General features: G+C 43.4%; 1 protein-coding gene across 3 annotated transcripts in view; it reads right to left on the reverse strand.

The window, feature by feature from the left end:
- IFT80 (intraflagellar transport 80) overlaps positions 1–17638 on the reverse strand; it is a 176815-nt gene that overhangs the window by 64766 nt on the left and 94411 nt on the right. For all 3 annotated transcript variants that reach the window (XM_030215943.1, XM_030215942.1, XM_030215945.1), the window contains exons 10-12: positions 12044–12162; positions 5151–5225; positions 1218–1381 (exon numbers count right to left, since the gene is read on the reverse strand). In XM_030215943.1, the coding sequence (XP_030071803.1) occupies positions 1218–1381; positions 5151–5225; positions 12044–12162 (358 nt within the window). The remainder of the gene's footprint in view (positions 1–1217; positions 1382–5150; positions 5226–12043; positions 12163–17638) is intronic.

The raw sequence follows: 17638 nt of genomic DNA on the forward strand, positions 1-17638 counted from the left end.
AAAATCCATTCCCATTCGCCTTTATCAACAATAAATAGTGATCAATGTATTCTTAATATCAATGCATCTCCAGCATCCTGTGCAGCTTGTGGATACCTTGTGATTGATACAACTGTCAATAGACTAGACTTAGAAGCACCAAAAAAAATTTTTTTACACTGATTTTTTCATGACTCCAAATCCTTCTCATCATGACAGCACAATTGGCAATACAGGTGTTTGCAATCGTAGCGCTGCAAGAACCAATTGAGAGTATCTGCATAAGATATGGTCTTGCCACACCATGCATATTTTCTAAAGCTGTTAGGTGCCTTTTATTTGGGACATATTGCCAAAAAAATAGCCATTGTGAAAACATATGATTTAATTCTGAACAATCTGATCCAAGTATGTCACCAAGCACCCACGAAAAAAGGGTGATAGAAGGCAAATGCACAAAAATTAAGGATAATTTAAAGTGACCAAAATTCATAACTAGAGGAAAAAGAAGAGGTCAGCAATACAAAAACTTTTCCGAGAGAGAAAGAGAGGGGGGTGCATCATCAGCTCATCTGAAAAATAAAGACTGAGGAGGTCCCTATGACACAATGTGAAGTCACATGCATGCATGGTGGTGCCTCTTAAAGTCTTCAGGAACGTCTTACCTAACTAGGCTTATCTGTGCAGGCTCCACAGGATGACATCACTATGACATCCTGCTTTTCCTTGAAGAAAAACCGGTGGAAAAATTTTCTTTCCTTCTGTAGCTAATATCTTGCCAGCTGGAGAAGGCTCAAATCCCCAGTCCCTCCCAAAGAACCAACCCCCTTAAGTTCACTTTAAGTGTCTCCTTAAGTGTCTCACCTGAAGGGTGTCGTCCCCCCCCCCCCAAGAGATCTCTTCTTTTGAACAGTCCACAAAGACATCAACAGGAGGAGTAGGACCAATGCCCTGGCAGTGGGAAAGCATCTCATTTAAAGGTCAGGCATTTCCTTCAACAAGAGAAAGCTTGATGACAAATTTTTCATGGATAGCTCCAGCAGCTACCAAGAAATGTTGCTTCCCTATCTGTGTTTGGCTTTCTCAAATTGTATACACATTTCAGAAGTACAGAACAGAATTTATTGGCATTATGTAAGCCACATTGAGCCTGCAAATAGGTGGGAAAATGTGGGATACAAATGTAATAAATAAATAAATAATTTTCTTACTATCAACAATGAAATTGTATAACATACGTTTTTCATCGGCTTTATCCTTTATTGCGATGGTATCATTACTCAGTGATACAGTCTGAGCATTTAAAATGTCTGTTCTTATTCCTGGAAGCTTTGGAGAAGAAATAAGTCGTCCTTCATAGGAATATAAAAAGACACCCACACTGCCTACTAAAAGAAAATGCCTGGAAAACAAAGTTTCAGAGTACTTGTAAAGTTAGAAGTACAACATTTTGTTGAATGAATATTCTTATTCAGCAGAGATAAAGCCTATGTAACATTTGCTGTACTGTAAATGATATTCCCATGCAGATAATTATATATATATACATTTTTGACCTTGCAGTTTCCTCTTACTCCTTTCCAGCTCAGTCAGAACTGGTTTCTACTAATCTAGAGCACTATGAGTCTTCATACATAACCATCTTTTTTATCCCCTGTCCTCCTCATCTAGTCTAGTTATCATATAGGTATATTTTCAACAGTGCTTTTTTTGTGCCGGTACGCAGCGGTACGGCGTACCGGCACCTTTTTCTCCTCCTCCCCTCCCGTTATTTCCAGCGATTCTCCGCCTCTCTCCTGCCCTCCCATCGACGTGCAGCGATTTTCCCGTCCCTCCCCTGCCCTCACCTCTCCCATATCCAGCGATTCTTCGTCCCCCAGCGTCCTCCTTCACCGCCTGCCAGCCAGCGTCGGAGTCAGAAGCGAACGGTGCAGGCAGCGATTGGCTGGCAGCGTCGTAGCTTCCCTCTGCAAGTCCCGCCTATGCGTAAACAGGAAGTTGTAGGCGGGACTTGCAGAGGGAAGCTACGACGCTGCCAGCCAATCGCTGCCTGCACCGTTCACTTCTGACTCCGACGCTGGCTGGCAGGCGGTGAAGGAGGACGCTGGGGGACGAAGAATCGCTGGATATGGGAGAGGTGAGGGCAGGGGAGGGACGGAAAAATCGCACGTCGATGGGAGGGCAGGGGAGAGGCAGAGAATCGCTGGAAATAATGGGAGGGAAGGGCAGGGGAGAGAGAATTGCTGGACATGGGATGAGAGGGAAGGGCAAGGGAGAGAGAATTGCTGGACATGGGAAGGGCAGGGGAGAGAGAATTGCTGGACATGGGATGGGAGGGAAGGGCAAGGGAGAGAGAAGTGCTGGACATGGGAAGGGCAGGGGAGAGAGAATTGCTGGACATGGGATGGGAGGGAAGGGCAAGGGAGAGAGAATTGCTGGACATGGGATGGGAGGGAAGGGCAGGGGAGAGAGAATTGCTGGACATGGGATGGGATGGGAGGGAAGGGCAAGGGAGAGAGAATTGCTGGACATGGGAAGGGCAGGGGAGAGAGAATTGCTGGACATGGGAGGGAAGGGCAGGGGAGAGAGAATTGCTGGACATGGGAAGGGCAGGGGAGAGAGAATTGCTGGACATGGGATGGGAGGGAAGGGCAGGGGAGAGAGAATTGCTGGACATGGGAAGGGCAGGGGAGAGAGAATTGCTGGACATGGGATGGGAGGGAAGGGCAAGGGAGACAGAATTGCTGGACATGGGATGGGAGGGAAGGGCAGGGGAGAAAGAATTGCTGGACATGGGATGGGAGGGCAGGGAAGAGAGAATTGCTGGACATGGAGGGGAGAGAGGAGAATCGCTGGATGGGGAGGGGAGGACAGGGAAGAGAGAATTGCTGGACATGGAGGGGAGAGAGGAGAATCGCTGGACAGGGAGGGGAGGACAGGGAAGAGAGAATTGCTGGACATGGATGAGAGGGGAGAGAGGAGAAATGCTAGAAATGGATGGAGAGGAGAGCAGGAGATAGAGGAGAATTGCTGGACATGGATGGATGGAGGAGTTGGCTAGGAGAGAGGAGAAATGCTGACTTGGATGGAGGAGAGGGGAGAGAGAATTATTGCTTTATATGGATACAGAGGAGGGAAGAGAGATGAGAAATGCTGGACATGGATAGAGGGGAGGAGAGAGGAGAAGTGCTGGACATGAATGGAGGGAAGGAAAGAAAAAAGAAGATGCACATGGATGGAGATGAGGGAAAGGGAAGAGGAGAAAAACTGCACATGGATGGAGAAAATAGGCAAAAGCTGGATCCATGTTATACCTCCTCCAGTCAATTCCATGGAGGAGGACCCAGCTTTTACTTATGGATGCAGGGCAACAAAAGAAGAAGAAAGGAAGAAAGTAAAGAAATAAATGGAAAGGAAGCCCTGGAAATGGAGTTAAGAGAACAGATAGCAGCAGAATCAGAGACTGGGACCAATATGGATAGAAAAACAAAGTCACCAGACAACAAAGGTAGAAAAAAATCATTTTATTTTCATTTTAGTGTTTGGAATTTGTCTTATTTTGCATTGGGTATACTGGAGCTGTAACAGCTTACAGAAATTATTTATAATGAAAAGAAATCACATTATTTTTTCTCCTATACTAGTTTAATATTTTCAATGATGTCTGTTTATATGCGCCATGGCTGGTATAAGGGGTGTGACTAATGTGGGTGTGGCTATAATAGGGGCGGTGCCATGTGTGGTGACCCCGCCCACAATGAGTACCGGCACCTTTTTTTCTACAAAAAAAGCACTGATTTTCAAAGAACTTTGGGAGGCTAAGTGCTTTGAAAATGAGCTTGATAGCGAGCACAAACAAAGGTTCCATCAGGAATACAGTATATTTGCAACTTTAGTCTGGCTACTAGGTGTCAATACTGTATGTTGGCTAGGGCTCCTTTCCCCCAAGGCCCATGAACTTCCATAATATTCCAAGTCAGCCTGAATAGCAGATGCTAGACTAGCAGTGCATAATGTTACTCCTGAGCTACCAGGCCAATCTACTATTAATATTGTTAAGCAAACATTCCATACAGATCCTAAAGTTTTCATTCTCAATTCTACCCATATAGTCTGAAAGAATGCAAAAATTAGAAACACAGCCAATGTTCTTTTTTTACATTAAATTATAAAGATTTCAATTTTCCAGAGATAGCTACCCATAACTAATTCAACTTTCAGTGGATCTGCATTTAGAACATCTGCCATAGTGGAGAATGAAACTAAAAGAAAAATTAACATTTAGAATCAGTACATTGTGTCAAGAGACACATATACAGTATATAGTACCTCAAAATATATAGCTGTTGCATTTCACCATGGCCTACCTTTCATAGTGCGGCAAGCATAAGTAAATAGAAGATTCTGTCTTTCTGAAAATTCCTGTAACAATTATAGCACTTTCTGCGCTCTATAAATTAATGCATTTTATTGTACAAAACTTTGATGCTGTATTGAAATACTGGTTATCACTTTTTTAATTTAGTGAAACATCTTTCTAAAATATCTACTTTATCCTTCCGAAATATGAAGTAATCCTTCAATGCCTCGGGCATGGGGAGTGGAAGAGAAGCCTACCGGCTACAGCACCACACTGACAACCAGGTTAGCCTGGTTCAAAACTAATTGCTGCTCCTTGTGATCTTGGGCACGTCATTTAACCCACCATTGCCTTAGGTATAAACTTAGATAGTAAGAGCAGGGAAATACCTAATGTACCTGAATGTAACACCTTGAGATATTACTGAAAAAGGTGTTTGCAAGTCTAAATAAATAAATAAATATCTACTCTTATGCACAAAAGTATATAAAAAGCAGTTGCATGAGAAAATGATTTGTAGATAACTGCTCATAACTTGAGATCAGGATTAAGGGTTTGAGATAATATTATAGAAGACTAAACTTGTTAGTACAAGCACTTTAAGAAAACCCAACTTTCAATGTATTTTCAAACTAGTTTCTTCTTGTGTCCAGTGTTACAATTTAAAGTTGATGTTGATGTTGTAAAACCTTATTTATGAATAGATGTAGCCTACCAGAAACTTTTCCATAGAGGAAGGGAACTAATAACGCAATTCACAGTGAATATGCATGACTGAATAAAGTGTATTAAAATTAAACCAACACATTACCTTTCAGACTGTAGAATTAAACTAACAGTTCCTTCTCTGAGGTCAAAGATAAGTGGAGTATTCCAGTTCTTTGTGCTAAAAGAAAAAAAATGTATATGTGAACTGTAAAATAAACAATATAAAATAAACATGGTAAATTCATGGCTCTCTAACTATAGTTATACTGTTCTCTATAATGACTAGTAATTTGGAAAAGTGAGATCTTTGGCATTACCATATGAACCTCTATCCTAGTTTGCCACCTTAAGCTAGATATGTTCCAATACATTTTTGGTCTGACTTCCATTAATAAGCAGTCTACAATTTTAACATTATTAAGCTAAACCATCTTTCTAGAAATGTAAAGTAATTTCAATTTTGGGAATCATAACATCCTACTGGTAACCCAGTATTCAACATGTTAGAATATTTTAAATTTAAACGTTCTGAATTCACTCTTTGTAAGTAGAGAGGACCCAATTCAAATGCAGTGTTAGCATATGCATTGAAGATATATAAAGTCATTATAGGGGAAATTTTGAATATCCTGTGCTATTTGCAACATACATGGGCAGCTAAAACCAGATGTATTTCAATCAGTTTTAAATGTATTATTCCCCTTTGAAAATTAGCAGCTGCACAGTAGGGGGATAATTTTATAACAGGGCACCAATGTGGAAAAACTACCTAAATTGGTTATTACTCTATTTACTATTACTTTTCTCTTTACTTCATGTACAATTTCTCATTCATAATAGATTTTCTAAATGTTAAACATCCCAGTGGGTTTATGATACTGTATTGTAAAATTGGATTCTTATAACAAATTGCTTTCTTATGCATTATTTTTTGTTATGTATCCTATACTGTTTATTGTAAGCCACATTCAACTCAGACTTGTTTGGGAAAATGTGGGATATAAATGTCACAAATAAAATAAATAAATAAAAAATAGGGGCCTATATGCCTTTATAAAATAGCTACCCTCAACTATTTACAAGAGCAAATTTTTGTACATCAATTTATATATGCTCTGAAGAATACATTTGTACATTTTACAAAATAAGTGTATACATATTCCTTTTCCAAACAATTTATGCCTCTGGGAATACCTACACACAGCCAACATATAAAATATATTCCAGCCGATATTACATAAGCACATAAGTATTGCCATACTGGGAAAGACCAAAGGTCCATCAAGCCGAACATCCTGTTTCCAACAGTGGCCAATCCAGGTCACAATATACCTGGCAAGATCCCAAAAAAGTACAAAACATTTTATACTGCTTATCCCAGAAATAGTGGATTTTCCCCAAGTCCATTCAATAACGGTCTATGGACTTTTCCTTTAGGAAGCCGTCCAAACCTTTTTTAAATTCTGCTAAGCTAACCACCGTTACCACATTCTCTGGCAACAAATTCCAAAGTTTAATTACACGTTGAGTGAAGAAAGATTTTCTCTGATTCGTTTTAAATTTACTACATTGTAGCTTCATCGCATGCCCCCTAGTCCTAGTATTTTTGGAAAGCGTAAACAGATGCTTCACATCTATCCGTTCAACTCCAATCATTATTTTATAGACCTCTATCATATCTCCCCTCAGCCGCCTTTTCTCGAAGCTGAAGAGCCATAGCTGCTTTAGCCTTTCCTCATAGGGAAGATATCCCATCCCCTTTATCATTTTTGTCGCCCTTCTCTGCACCTTTTCTAATTCCACTATATCTTTTTTGAGATGCAGCGACTAGAACGGAACACAATATTCGAGGTGTGGTCGCACCATGGAGCGATACAAAGGCCTTATAACATCCTCATTTTGTTTTCCATTCCTTTCCCAATAATACCTAACATTTTATTTGCTCTCTTAGCCGCAGCAGCACACTGAGCAGAAGGTTTCAACGTATCATCAACGATGACACCTAGATCCCTTTCTTGGTCCGTGACTCCTAACGTGAAACCTTGCATGACGTAGCTATAATTCAGGTTCCTCTTTCCCACATGCATCACTTTGCACTTGCTCACATTAAACGTCATCTGCCATTTAGACACCCATTCTCGTAAGGTCCTCTTGTAATTTTTCACAGTCCTCCCGTGATTTAACCACATTGAAATAACTTTGTGTCATCAGCAAATTTAATTACCTCACTAGTTACTATAGGTCATTTATAAATATGTTAAAAAGCAGAGGTCCCAGCACAGACCCCTGGAGAACCCAACTAACTACCCTTCTCCATTGAGAATACTGACCATTTAACCCTACTCTCTGTTTTCTATCTTTTAACCAGTTTTTAATCCACAATAGAACACTACCTCCTAACCCATGACTCTCCAATTTCCTCTGGAGTCTTTCATGAGGTACTTTGTCAAACACCTTCTGAAAATCCAGATACACAATATCAACTGGCCTACCTTTATCCACATGTTTGTTCACCCCTTTAAAGAAATGTAGTAGATTGGTGAGGCAAGATTTCCCTTCACTAAATCCATGTTGACTTTGTCTCATTAATACACGCTTTTGAATATGCTCTGTAATTCTGTTCTTTATAATAGTCTCTACCATTTTGCCCGGCACCGACGTCAGACTAACCGGTCTATAATTTCCCGGATCTCCTCTGGAACCTTTTTAAAAAATTGGCGTTACATTGGCCACCCTCCAATCTTCCGGTATCATGCTCGATTTTAAGGATAAATTACATATTTCTAACAATAGCTCCGCAAGCTCATTTTTCAGTTCTATCAGTACTCTGGGATGAATACCATCCGGTCTTCAGTTTGTAGAACTGCCCCATTACATCCTCCAAGTTTACAGAGAATTCATTAATTTCTCCGACTCGTCAGCTTCGAATACCATTTCTGGCACCGGTATCCCACCCAAATCTTCCTCGGTGAAGATTGAAGCAAAGAATTCATTTAATCTCTCCGCTACGACTGTCTTCCCTGATCGCCCCTTTTACTCCTCGGTCATCTAGCGGTCCAACCGATTCTTTTGCCGGCTTCCTGCTTTTAATATACCTAAAAAAATTTTTTACTATGTGTTTTTGCCTCTAACACAATCTTTTTTTCGAAGTCCCTCTTAGCCTTCCTTATCAGCGCTTTGCATTTGACTTGACATTCCTTATGCTGTTTCTTATCATTTTCAGTCGATTCCTTCTTCCATTTTCTGAAGGATTTTCTTTTAGCTCTAATAGCTTCCTTCACCTCATTTTTTTACCACGCTGGCTGTCGTTTGGTCTTCCGTCCTCCTTTTTTAATACGCAGAATATATTTGGACAGAGCTTCCAGGATGGTGTTTTTGAACAGCATTCACGCATGATGTAAATTTTTGACCCTCACAGTCGCTCCTCTAAGTTTTTTTTCACCTTTCTTCTCATTTTAGCATAATCTCCTTTTTTAAAGTTAAACGCTAACGTATTTGATTTCCTATGTATACTTACATCAAAGCTAATAGTACATAAGTACATAAGTAGTGCCATACTGGGAAAGACCAAAGGTCCATCTAGCCCAGCATCCTGTCACCGACAGTGGCCAATCCAGGTCAAGGGCACCTGGCACGCTCCCCAAACGTAAAAACATTCCAGACAAGTTATACCTAAAAATGCGGAATTTTTCCAAGTCCATTTAATAGCGGTCTATGGACTTGTCCTTTAGGAATCTATCTAACCCCTTTTTAAACTCCATCAAGCTAACCGCCCGTACCATGTTCTCCGGCAACGAATTCCAGAGTCTAATTACACGTTGGGTGAAGAAAAATTTTCTCCGATTCGTTTTAAATTTACCACACTGTAGCTTCAACTCATGCCCTCTAGTCCTAGTATTTTTGGATAGCGTGAACAGTCGCTTCACATCCACCCGATCCATTCCACTCATTATTTTATACACTTCTATCATATCTCCCCTCAGCCGTCTCTTCTCCAAGCTGAAAAGCCCTAGCCTTCTCAGCCTCTCTTCATAGGAAAGTCGTCCCATCCCCACTATCATTTTCGTCGCCCTTCGCTGTACCTTTCCAATTCTACTATATCTTTTTTGAGATACGGAGACCAGTACTGAACACAATACTCCAGGTGCGGTCGCACCATGGAGCGATACAACGGCATTATAACATCCGCACACCTGGACTCCATACCCTTCCTAATAACACCCAACATTCTATTCGCTTTCCTAGCCGCAGCAGCACACTGAGCAGAAGGTTTCAGCGTATCATCGACGACGACATAATATCAAATCCGATTATATTATGATCACTTTTATCAAGCGGCCCCAGCACCACTACCTCCCGCACCAGATCATGTGCTCCACTAAGGACTAGGTCTAGAATTTTTCCTTCTCTCGTCGGCTCCTGTACCAGCTATTCCATAAAACTGTCCTTGATTTCATCAAGGAATTTTACCTCCCTAGCGTACCCCGATGTTACATTTACCTAGTCAATATCAGGGTAATTGAAATCACCCATTATTATTGTGTTGCCCAATTTGTTTGCGTCACTAATTTCCTTTAACATTTCTGCATCAGTCTGTTCATCCTGGCCAGGTGGACGGTAGTACACTCCTATTACTATCCTTTTCCCCTTTATACATGGAATTTCAAACCACAGTGATTCCAAGAAGTGTTTTGTTTCCTGCAGAATTTTCAATCTATTTGATTCAAGGCTCTCGTTAATATACAATGCTACCCCCTCCACCAATTCGATCCACCCTACCACTACGATATAATTTGTACCCTGGTATGACAGTGTCCCACTGGTTATCCTCCTTCCACCAGGTCTCAGAGATGCCTATTATATCTAATTTTTCATTTAGTGCAATATATTCTAACTCTCCCATCTTATTTCTTAGACTCCTGGCATTCACATATAAACATTTCAAAGTATGTTTGTTGTTCCTATTTACATAATGCTTAGTACTTGACAGTATTAATTTGCAATCTTTTGTCTGATTTGTATTTAAGGACACCTGATCTACTACGGTCTCTTTTGCAACCTCACTATCAGGATACCCTATCTTCCCTGTTTTGGTGATATCTTTGAAAAATACCTTATCCCAAACCATGCCCTTTTGAGCGACTGTCCGCCTTCCCCCATTTCTAGTTTAAAAGCTGCTCTATCTCCTTTTTAAATTCAGATGGTGGCGGTCAGCATTTTTAAAAAAATGTTTAGTGTTGTCGGCTAGAAAGACCCCCAATATTCAGTGCTGGTCTATGGCACTGAATATCAGGGGCTAAATTTGGTGGGGATGACCGCCGGAGCCTACGCAGGACTTGGCCAATATTCAGACAGGGCATGCATAAGACAGTTATACAAGGCCCTGCTGTTGAATATCAGCTGGGACCTAAATAACAATATTTTATCTTTAAAGAAGCCTCAATCCCCCTCCCGGCCTCCAAAAAGCCTCCTCAACTCCCACCTATCTCTTCCCCCCAGCCCGTGAAAATCAAAGCTCTCCCCCCGAGGTCTAGGTAGGACCCCCCAGGCCTACCTGTATCCCTCGTGGGCCTAGTGGGGGTTTGGAGGCAGGAGTGAAGCCCCCTTGCTCCTATCCCTGTAAATGGTTGCCGCAACCTCTCACAGAAGGGTAACTTACTTGGGTATCGGGGGGTTTGGGGTGGAGGGAGGGATAGGGGGTAGGAAGGAGGCTGAGAGGGGGATCAAGGCTTCATTAACCCTTTAGTGTCCAATGTTCCTGTAATAACCCATTTGGGAATGGATTGATGGGAATACTGGACACTAAAGGGTTAGGTAAAGAATAGTTTTGCAGGTGCAAGAGACATTCAGGTCAGCACCTGCATAGCTAAGTGGGCAGAATTAGGACAGCTTTTGAGCTGTCCTAAATTCACCCACTTTGCTATGTGAGTGCCGGCACTGAATGGTAAAGGGAATAGGACTTGATATACCGCCTTTCTGTGGTTTTTGCAACTACACTGAAAGCGGTTTACATAATATATACACGTACTTATTTGTACCTGGGGCAATGGAGGGTTAAGTGACTTGCCCAGAGTCACAAGAAGATGCAGTGGGAATTGAACCCAATTGTATAACTGCTGGTTCCTCACAAATGCTGGCCCCTGACCTGCCCCTTTTTTAAAGGGTGGTTAGAGGTGATATTCAGCAGCACTGCCCGGTTTAGTGAAGCTGAATATCGGGGAGGGAGGGGTAGGCGACCACAGGCCATTTAAGTATATCAGCCAGACCATCTTTTCAGTGTATATACTTAGGGCCCTGTTTACTAAGCCGTGTTGTAGGCGCATTAACATTTTTAACGCTCGTTAACCATGTACGAACCTACAATATCCCCCCTATAGGTGCCTACACAGTGCACGTGCTAATTATAGGCAAGTTAAAAACGCTAAAACGCCGTAGTAAACAGGGTCCTTAAATATGGATATATGGCCTGAAATTTTATAAAAGCTTTTTTTCAGCTTCTATAACAGGCTATACACAGAAAAGATTTATAAAATTAACCCATATGTATGCCAAAAATGCCTGTATTGTATGTACCTGCTAAAATATTTTTTGCAGGTATCTAAGCGGTAAAATAGAGCATGTATTTTTCAAAATGTCCAGAATGCATACCATTTGATTCCTCTGACCCTAAATACTTATCAAGAATACCACTCTTTACTTGGCTTCAAGTACATGTTCTATGAAAGAATACATGTGCACTTTAAGTGGGTAGAGGACGGCAATTTTCAACCAAGCTATTTTATCCAATAAACTGGCTTTGAAAATGGTCCTTTTCATACCAAAAATAACAGAACTGACCAATTCCATTTTTTGCAATTTAAAAGCACTATTCTTGGCTATACACAAGACAGAAATTAAACCCTTAATACTTTTGAATATTAATTCAAAATATTTTTGGTTTAAAATATATTTATCTAAATTACAACTTATCAAGTGAAGAAAAAACAAGCTATTTACCTAAAGACATAACATTGAAGAGAAGTTGAAACTACTAAATGTCCATAGTTTAAAGAAGCTTTTATGACTCGGTCCCGGAACTCTAATAAATCCACGGCATCATTGACTACATTGCGAACCTATTGGGAAAGAAGGGCAAGCTTTGAAATGCATAGACAAGCCTTTGGTTTTAAAACTTAGAGTTCACATAGGATTTAAGATGGTTACTTTTGGAGATTTGGCATTAGGAAAAATTGCTTACCTGTGACAGGTATTGTCAGAGGACAGTAGGATATCAGTCCTCACAGACATCATCCAACAAAGCTCAGGACAGAAAAAAGAAAAAGATTATAAAGATCCAAGAGCAATCCAGAGCAGTAAATCATGCACATGAATGGCTTCCTGAGTCTTGTGTCACCACGCAAGGCCACCTTCAGGCTCATTTTCGAAAGGGATCGCCGACGATCTTCCGACACAAATCGGTATTATCAAAAGCCGATTTTGGCCGGCCCCAACTGCTTTTTTGTCGCAGCGCCAGCCAACCTTCAAGGGGGCGTGTTGGTAGGGTAGCGAACGCAGGACAGGGGCATGGGTACGGAATGGCCGGCTTCACCTTATAATGAAAAAAAAATGGCCAGCTCAAACGAGCATTTTGCCGGCCAGACTTGGTCCATTTATTTTTAGGACCAAGTCTGAAAAAAGTGCCCCAACTGACCAGATGACCATTGGAAGGAAGCGAGGATCACCTCCCCTTACTCCCCCAGTGGTCACCGACCCCCTCCCACTCCCCCCCCCCAAAAAAAAAACTAAAACCTTGTTGGCCAGCCTATATGCCAGCCTGAAATGTCATACCCAGCTCCTTGACAGCAGTATGCAGGTCCCTGGAGCAGTTTATAGTGGGTACAGTGCACTTCAGGCAGGTGGACCCAGGCCCATCCTCCCCCTACCTGTTCCACTTGTGGTGGTTAATGTTGAGCCCTCCAAACCCCACCCCCCCAAAACCCACTGTACGTGCCCCCCTTCACCACTTAGGGCTATGGTAATGGTGTAGAGTTCTGGCGAGTGGGTTTTGGGGGGCTCAGAACCCAAGGTAAGGGTGCTATGCACCTGGAAGCTATTTTTGGGTTTAAAAAAAATTTTTTTAAGTGCCCCCTAAGGTGCCCGGTTGGTGTCCTGGCATGTGAGGGGGGCCAGTGCACTACAAATGCTGGCTCCTCCCACGCCCAAATGCCTTGCATTTCGCCGGGTTTGAGATGGCCAGGCCCCATTTCCATTATGGCTGAAAAACGAAGCCGGCCATCTCATATAAACCCGGTGATCCTGCTCTAAACCCGGCGAGTGATTTGGCCGGCGCCAAGTGTATTTCGAAAATACACTTGGCTCCGCCCCGTCGCAGAGCCGGCCCCGAAGATGGCCGGCGCCGTTCGATTACACCCCTCCTTGGTTCCAAATTGAGGAAATATGTGCCAGCATGACTTCTGAGATCTAGCCAGGATATTTTATTGGAAATTCCAACAATCTTAGAGGTAAAAGCAGAGAGATATAGGAGTAGGATGTTTTCTGTGATGGTAGAATAGTTTATCTAGGGAAATTAGGAAGGAGAATGATTTGAAACAATTTAGAAATCTATTGAAATGGAAAACATGGCTTTTTTATAGGATCAGAAATACAAGGGCAGGGGGTAAAGTGGGTTTCTGGTGGGTTTTAGAGGGCTCACATTTACCACCACAAGTATAACAGGTAGAGGGGGGGATGGGCCTGGATCCGCCTGCCTGAAGTGCACTGCACCCACTAAAACTGCTCCAGGGACCTACATACTGCTGCGATGGACCTGAGTATTTGAGGTTGGCATAGAGGCTGGCACAAAATATTTTTAAACTATTTTTTTTGAAGGTGGGAGGGGGTTAGTGACCACAGGGGGAGTAAGGGGAGGTCATCCCCGATTCCCTCCGTTGGTCATCTGGTCAGTTCGGGCACCTTTTCGTGGCTTGGTCGTAACAAAAAAAGGACCAAGTAAAGTCATCCAAGTGCTCGTCAGGGACCCAAAACAGATTCTGCAGTACTGTCTGTCCAAACCGACTATCGCATTGGGTATCCTGTTCAAGGCAGTAGTGCGATGTGATTGTGTGGACTGAAGACCATTTTGCAACCTTATAAGTTTCTTCAATGGAGGCTGACGTCAAGTGGGCTACTGATGCAGCCATGGCGCTGACATTGTGAGCCTTGACATGGCCCTCCAGGATCAGCCCAGCCTGGAAATAAGTGAAATAAATGCAATCTGCCAGCCAATTAGAGATTGTGTGTTTCCCAATAGTGACCCCAATCCTGTTGGGATGAAAAGAATTAAAAAGTTGGGTGGACTGTCTGTGGGGCTTAGTCTGCTCCAACTAAAAGATCAATGCTCGCTTGCAGTCCAAGGTGTGCAAAGCGCTTTCACCAGGATGGACATGAGGTCGGGGAAAGAATGCTGGCAAGGCAACTGACTGATTCAGATGGAACTTCGACACAACCTTAGAGAGAAACAGGGTGCGTGCAGAGGACTACTCTGGTATGTTGAAACTTAGTAGCGGATACACTTTATACTAAGGCGTGAAGCTAAATGCGAGCTGAATTAACAGTCATCAAGAAAATGACACACTGAAGACAGAAATCCAAAGGCTTGAAAGGAGCTTTCATCAGCTGGGTGGGGACAACGCTGAGGTACTGTGACACAGGCAGAGGTTTTACAGTGGGCTTTGACAAAAGCAAACCTCTCATGAAGCAAACAGCTAGAGGTTGTCTAGAGATGGGATTACCCTCTACACACTGATAGTAAGCACTAATTGCACTGAGGTGCACCCTTACAGAGTTGATCTTAAGACCTGACTCGGAAAGCTATAGAAGGTATTCCAGAAGGGTATGTATAGGGAAGGAAATAGAATCTAGGCCTTGCCCTCACACCAGATGGCAAACCTCCTCTATTTAAAACAATAACACCTCTTGGTTGAATCTTTCCTGGAAGCCAGCAAGACCCGGGAGACCCCCTCCAGAAGAGACAAGGATGCAAATTCTAGGCTCTCAACATCCAGGCCATGAGGACCAGAGACTGCAGGATGGGATGAAGAAGAAAGCCCTCGTTCTGTGTGATGAGGATCGGAAAACATTCCAATCTCTATGGTTCTTTGGAGGATAACTTCACAAGAAGTGAGAACCAGATCTGTTGAGGCAACAAGAAGCAACCAGACTCATGGTCCTGCGGTCTTGCTTGAGTTTCAGCAGAGTCTTCCCCACAAGGGGTATGGAAGAACATGCATACAGAAGTCCTGTCCCCCAATGAAGGAGGAAGGCATCCAGTCTATCGTGGGCTGGAGTCTGGAACAGAACTGAGAGACTCTGTGATTGAGGTGATTGGCAAAGAGATCCACCGAGGGGGTGCCCCACGCTTGGAAGATCCCTTGGGCAACACCCATGTTGAGAGATCACTTGTGCGGCTGTATGACCCTACTCAGTCTGTCGGCCAGGCTGTTTTTGCCCGCCAGATAAGTGGCAGAAAGGAACATACCATGTAGGACAGCCCGATGCCACATCCGAAAGGCATCCTGACACAGAGGGAATGATCCGGTGCACCCTGCTTGTTGGTGTAATACATCCCAACCTAGATGTCCATTTGAATGCATACAATACTTTTGAGACAGTCAATCTGCCTTTAGAGTGTTCCAAATTACCTGGAGCTCCAGGAGATTGATCTGGAGATCTGCTTCCTGGATGGACCAAGTCCCTTGAGTGTGAAGCCCATCTACATTAACTCCCCACCCTAGGCAAGATGCATCCATTTATAGCAGTTTTTGAGGCTGAAGAATTTGGAATGGAAGTCCCAGAGTCAGAATGGATCAAATGGTACACCACAAGAGGGAGCAAGCAAGCTGTGGGGACACCTGAATGACATCCACCAGATTCCCCGTGGCTTGGTACAACTGAGAAGCCAGGCTCCATTGGGCAGTTCTCATGTGAAGATGTATCATGGGTCTCACATAAACTATGGACACCATGTGGCACAAGAACCTCAACATCTGCCGAGCCGTGACCTGCCGAGAGGATTGAACCCGAGAAGCCAGTGCAACTAGAGCATCCGCTCTCGGCACTGGGAGAAAAACTCAAACCTGCTGCATATCAAGCCAGGCTCCAATGAATTCCAATTGCTGGACAGGATGTAGATAGGACTTGGGGTAAGTCCTCAGCACGGACTCCCGAACACTGTCCGCCAACATTCTCTTCACCAGCTAATTGTCCAGATAAGGAAACACATGGACTCCCAGTCTGTTTAGCGATGCTGCGACTACCGCTAGACGTTGGTGAATACCCTGGGAGCTGAAGCGAGGCCAAAAGGCAATATATGGCACTGGATGTGCTTTGTTCCCAGCTGAAATCATAGATACTTCCTGTGAGCTGAAAGTATTGGGATGTGTGTATAGCCATCCTTTAAGTCCAGAGAGCATAGCCAATCGTTTTCCTGAATCATGGGGAAAAAGGTGCCAGGTAAGCCATCCTGAACTCTTCTTTGACCAAGAATTTGTTCAGGGCCCCTAGTTCTAGGATAGGACATATCCCCCTGTCTTCTTTCGCACAAGGAAGTACCTGGAATAGAATCCCTGCCCTTCCTCCCCTAGTTTAATGGGCTTGACCGCATGGGCCTTCAGAAGAGCTGAGAGTTCCTCTGCAAATACTTGCTCATGCTGAGTGCTGAAGTAATGAGCTCTCAGTGGGCATTTTGGTGGTCCTTGTCACCAATTCAGGGCGTAACCGAGACAGACAATTTAGAGAACCCACCACTCGGAGATTACATCTTTTATGAAAAAACTTCAGCCTCCCCCTTGACCGGCAAGTTGTCTGGAATGGTCACTGGCACTGCGGCTATGCTCTGCTGGAACCAGTCAAAAGCTCACCCTTTGCTTCAACTGGGGGAGCTACTGGGGCCTTAGGTGCACGCTGTTAACAAGAACTAGTGCTTTGGGGTTGCGCCTGCTGAGGTTGATAAGAGGCCATGTAGCTACATCTCTGTGAGTAATAGGCACCCTTTCTCAACTTGCCAAAATACCTCCTAGAGCAGGAGGCAAATGCAGAAGCTGCCTGGTGGAAGAGAAAATGGATGATATCAGTGTGTTTCTTGATTTGATCAGCGACCTCTTCAACCTTCTCTCCAAAAAGGTTATCCCCCACACGGGGCACCTGCCAACCTCTGCTTAACTGCTGGTTCCAAATCAGAGCCACATAGCCATGAAAGTCTGCACATAGTCTCTAGAACTCTTGGCCCTTTTGAGGGCTTATCAAACCCAGGGTACTCTGAATGCAGTACATGGTGTCAATCTTTTTTTAAGGAAGTATCGGGACATAGGGGGCTCCCAATTCCACATGAGAACATCCTGCAAGACCTCGTGAAGCGGGACAGTCACAGCCTCTCTAAGAGGGGATTCACTGTCCAGGACCTTCAGCATCTTAGCCCTGGGCTTGTCCTCCAGTTCTAAAGGAAAATAGAATGGCAGTCGCAATTTCCTGAGACAAAAGAGGGGAAGGAAAGGCTCTTTGAGGGTGACTTTCTCCCTGTCTGTGGCGGGGAGGGGTGACAGTATCCCATAAGAC

Source organism: Microcaecilia unicolor, chromosome 10 (assembly GCF_901765095.1).
Source record: "Microcaecilia unicolor chromosome 10, aMicUni1.1, whole genome shotgun sequence".
NCBI lineage: Eukaryota > Metazoa > Chordata > Amphibia > Gymnophiona > Siphonopidae > Microcaecilia > Microcaecilia unicolor.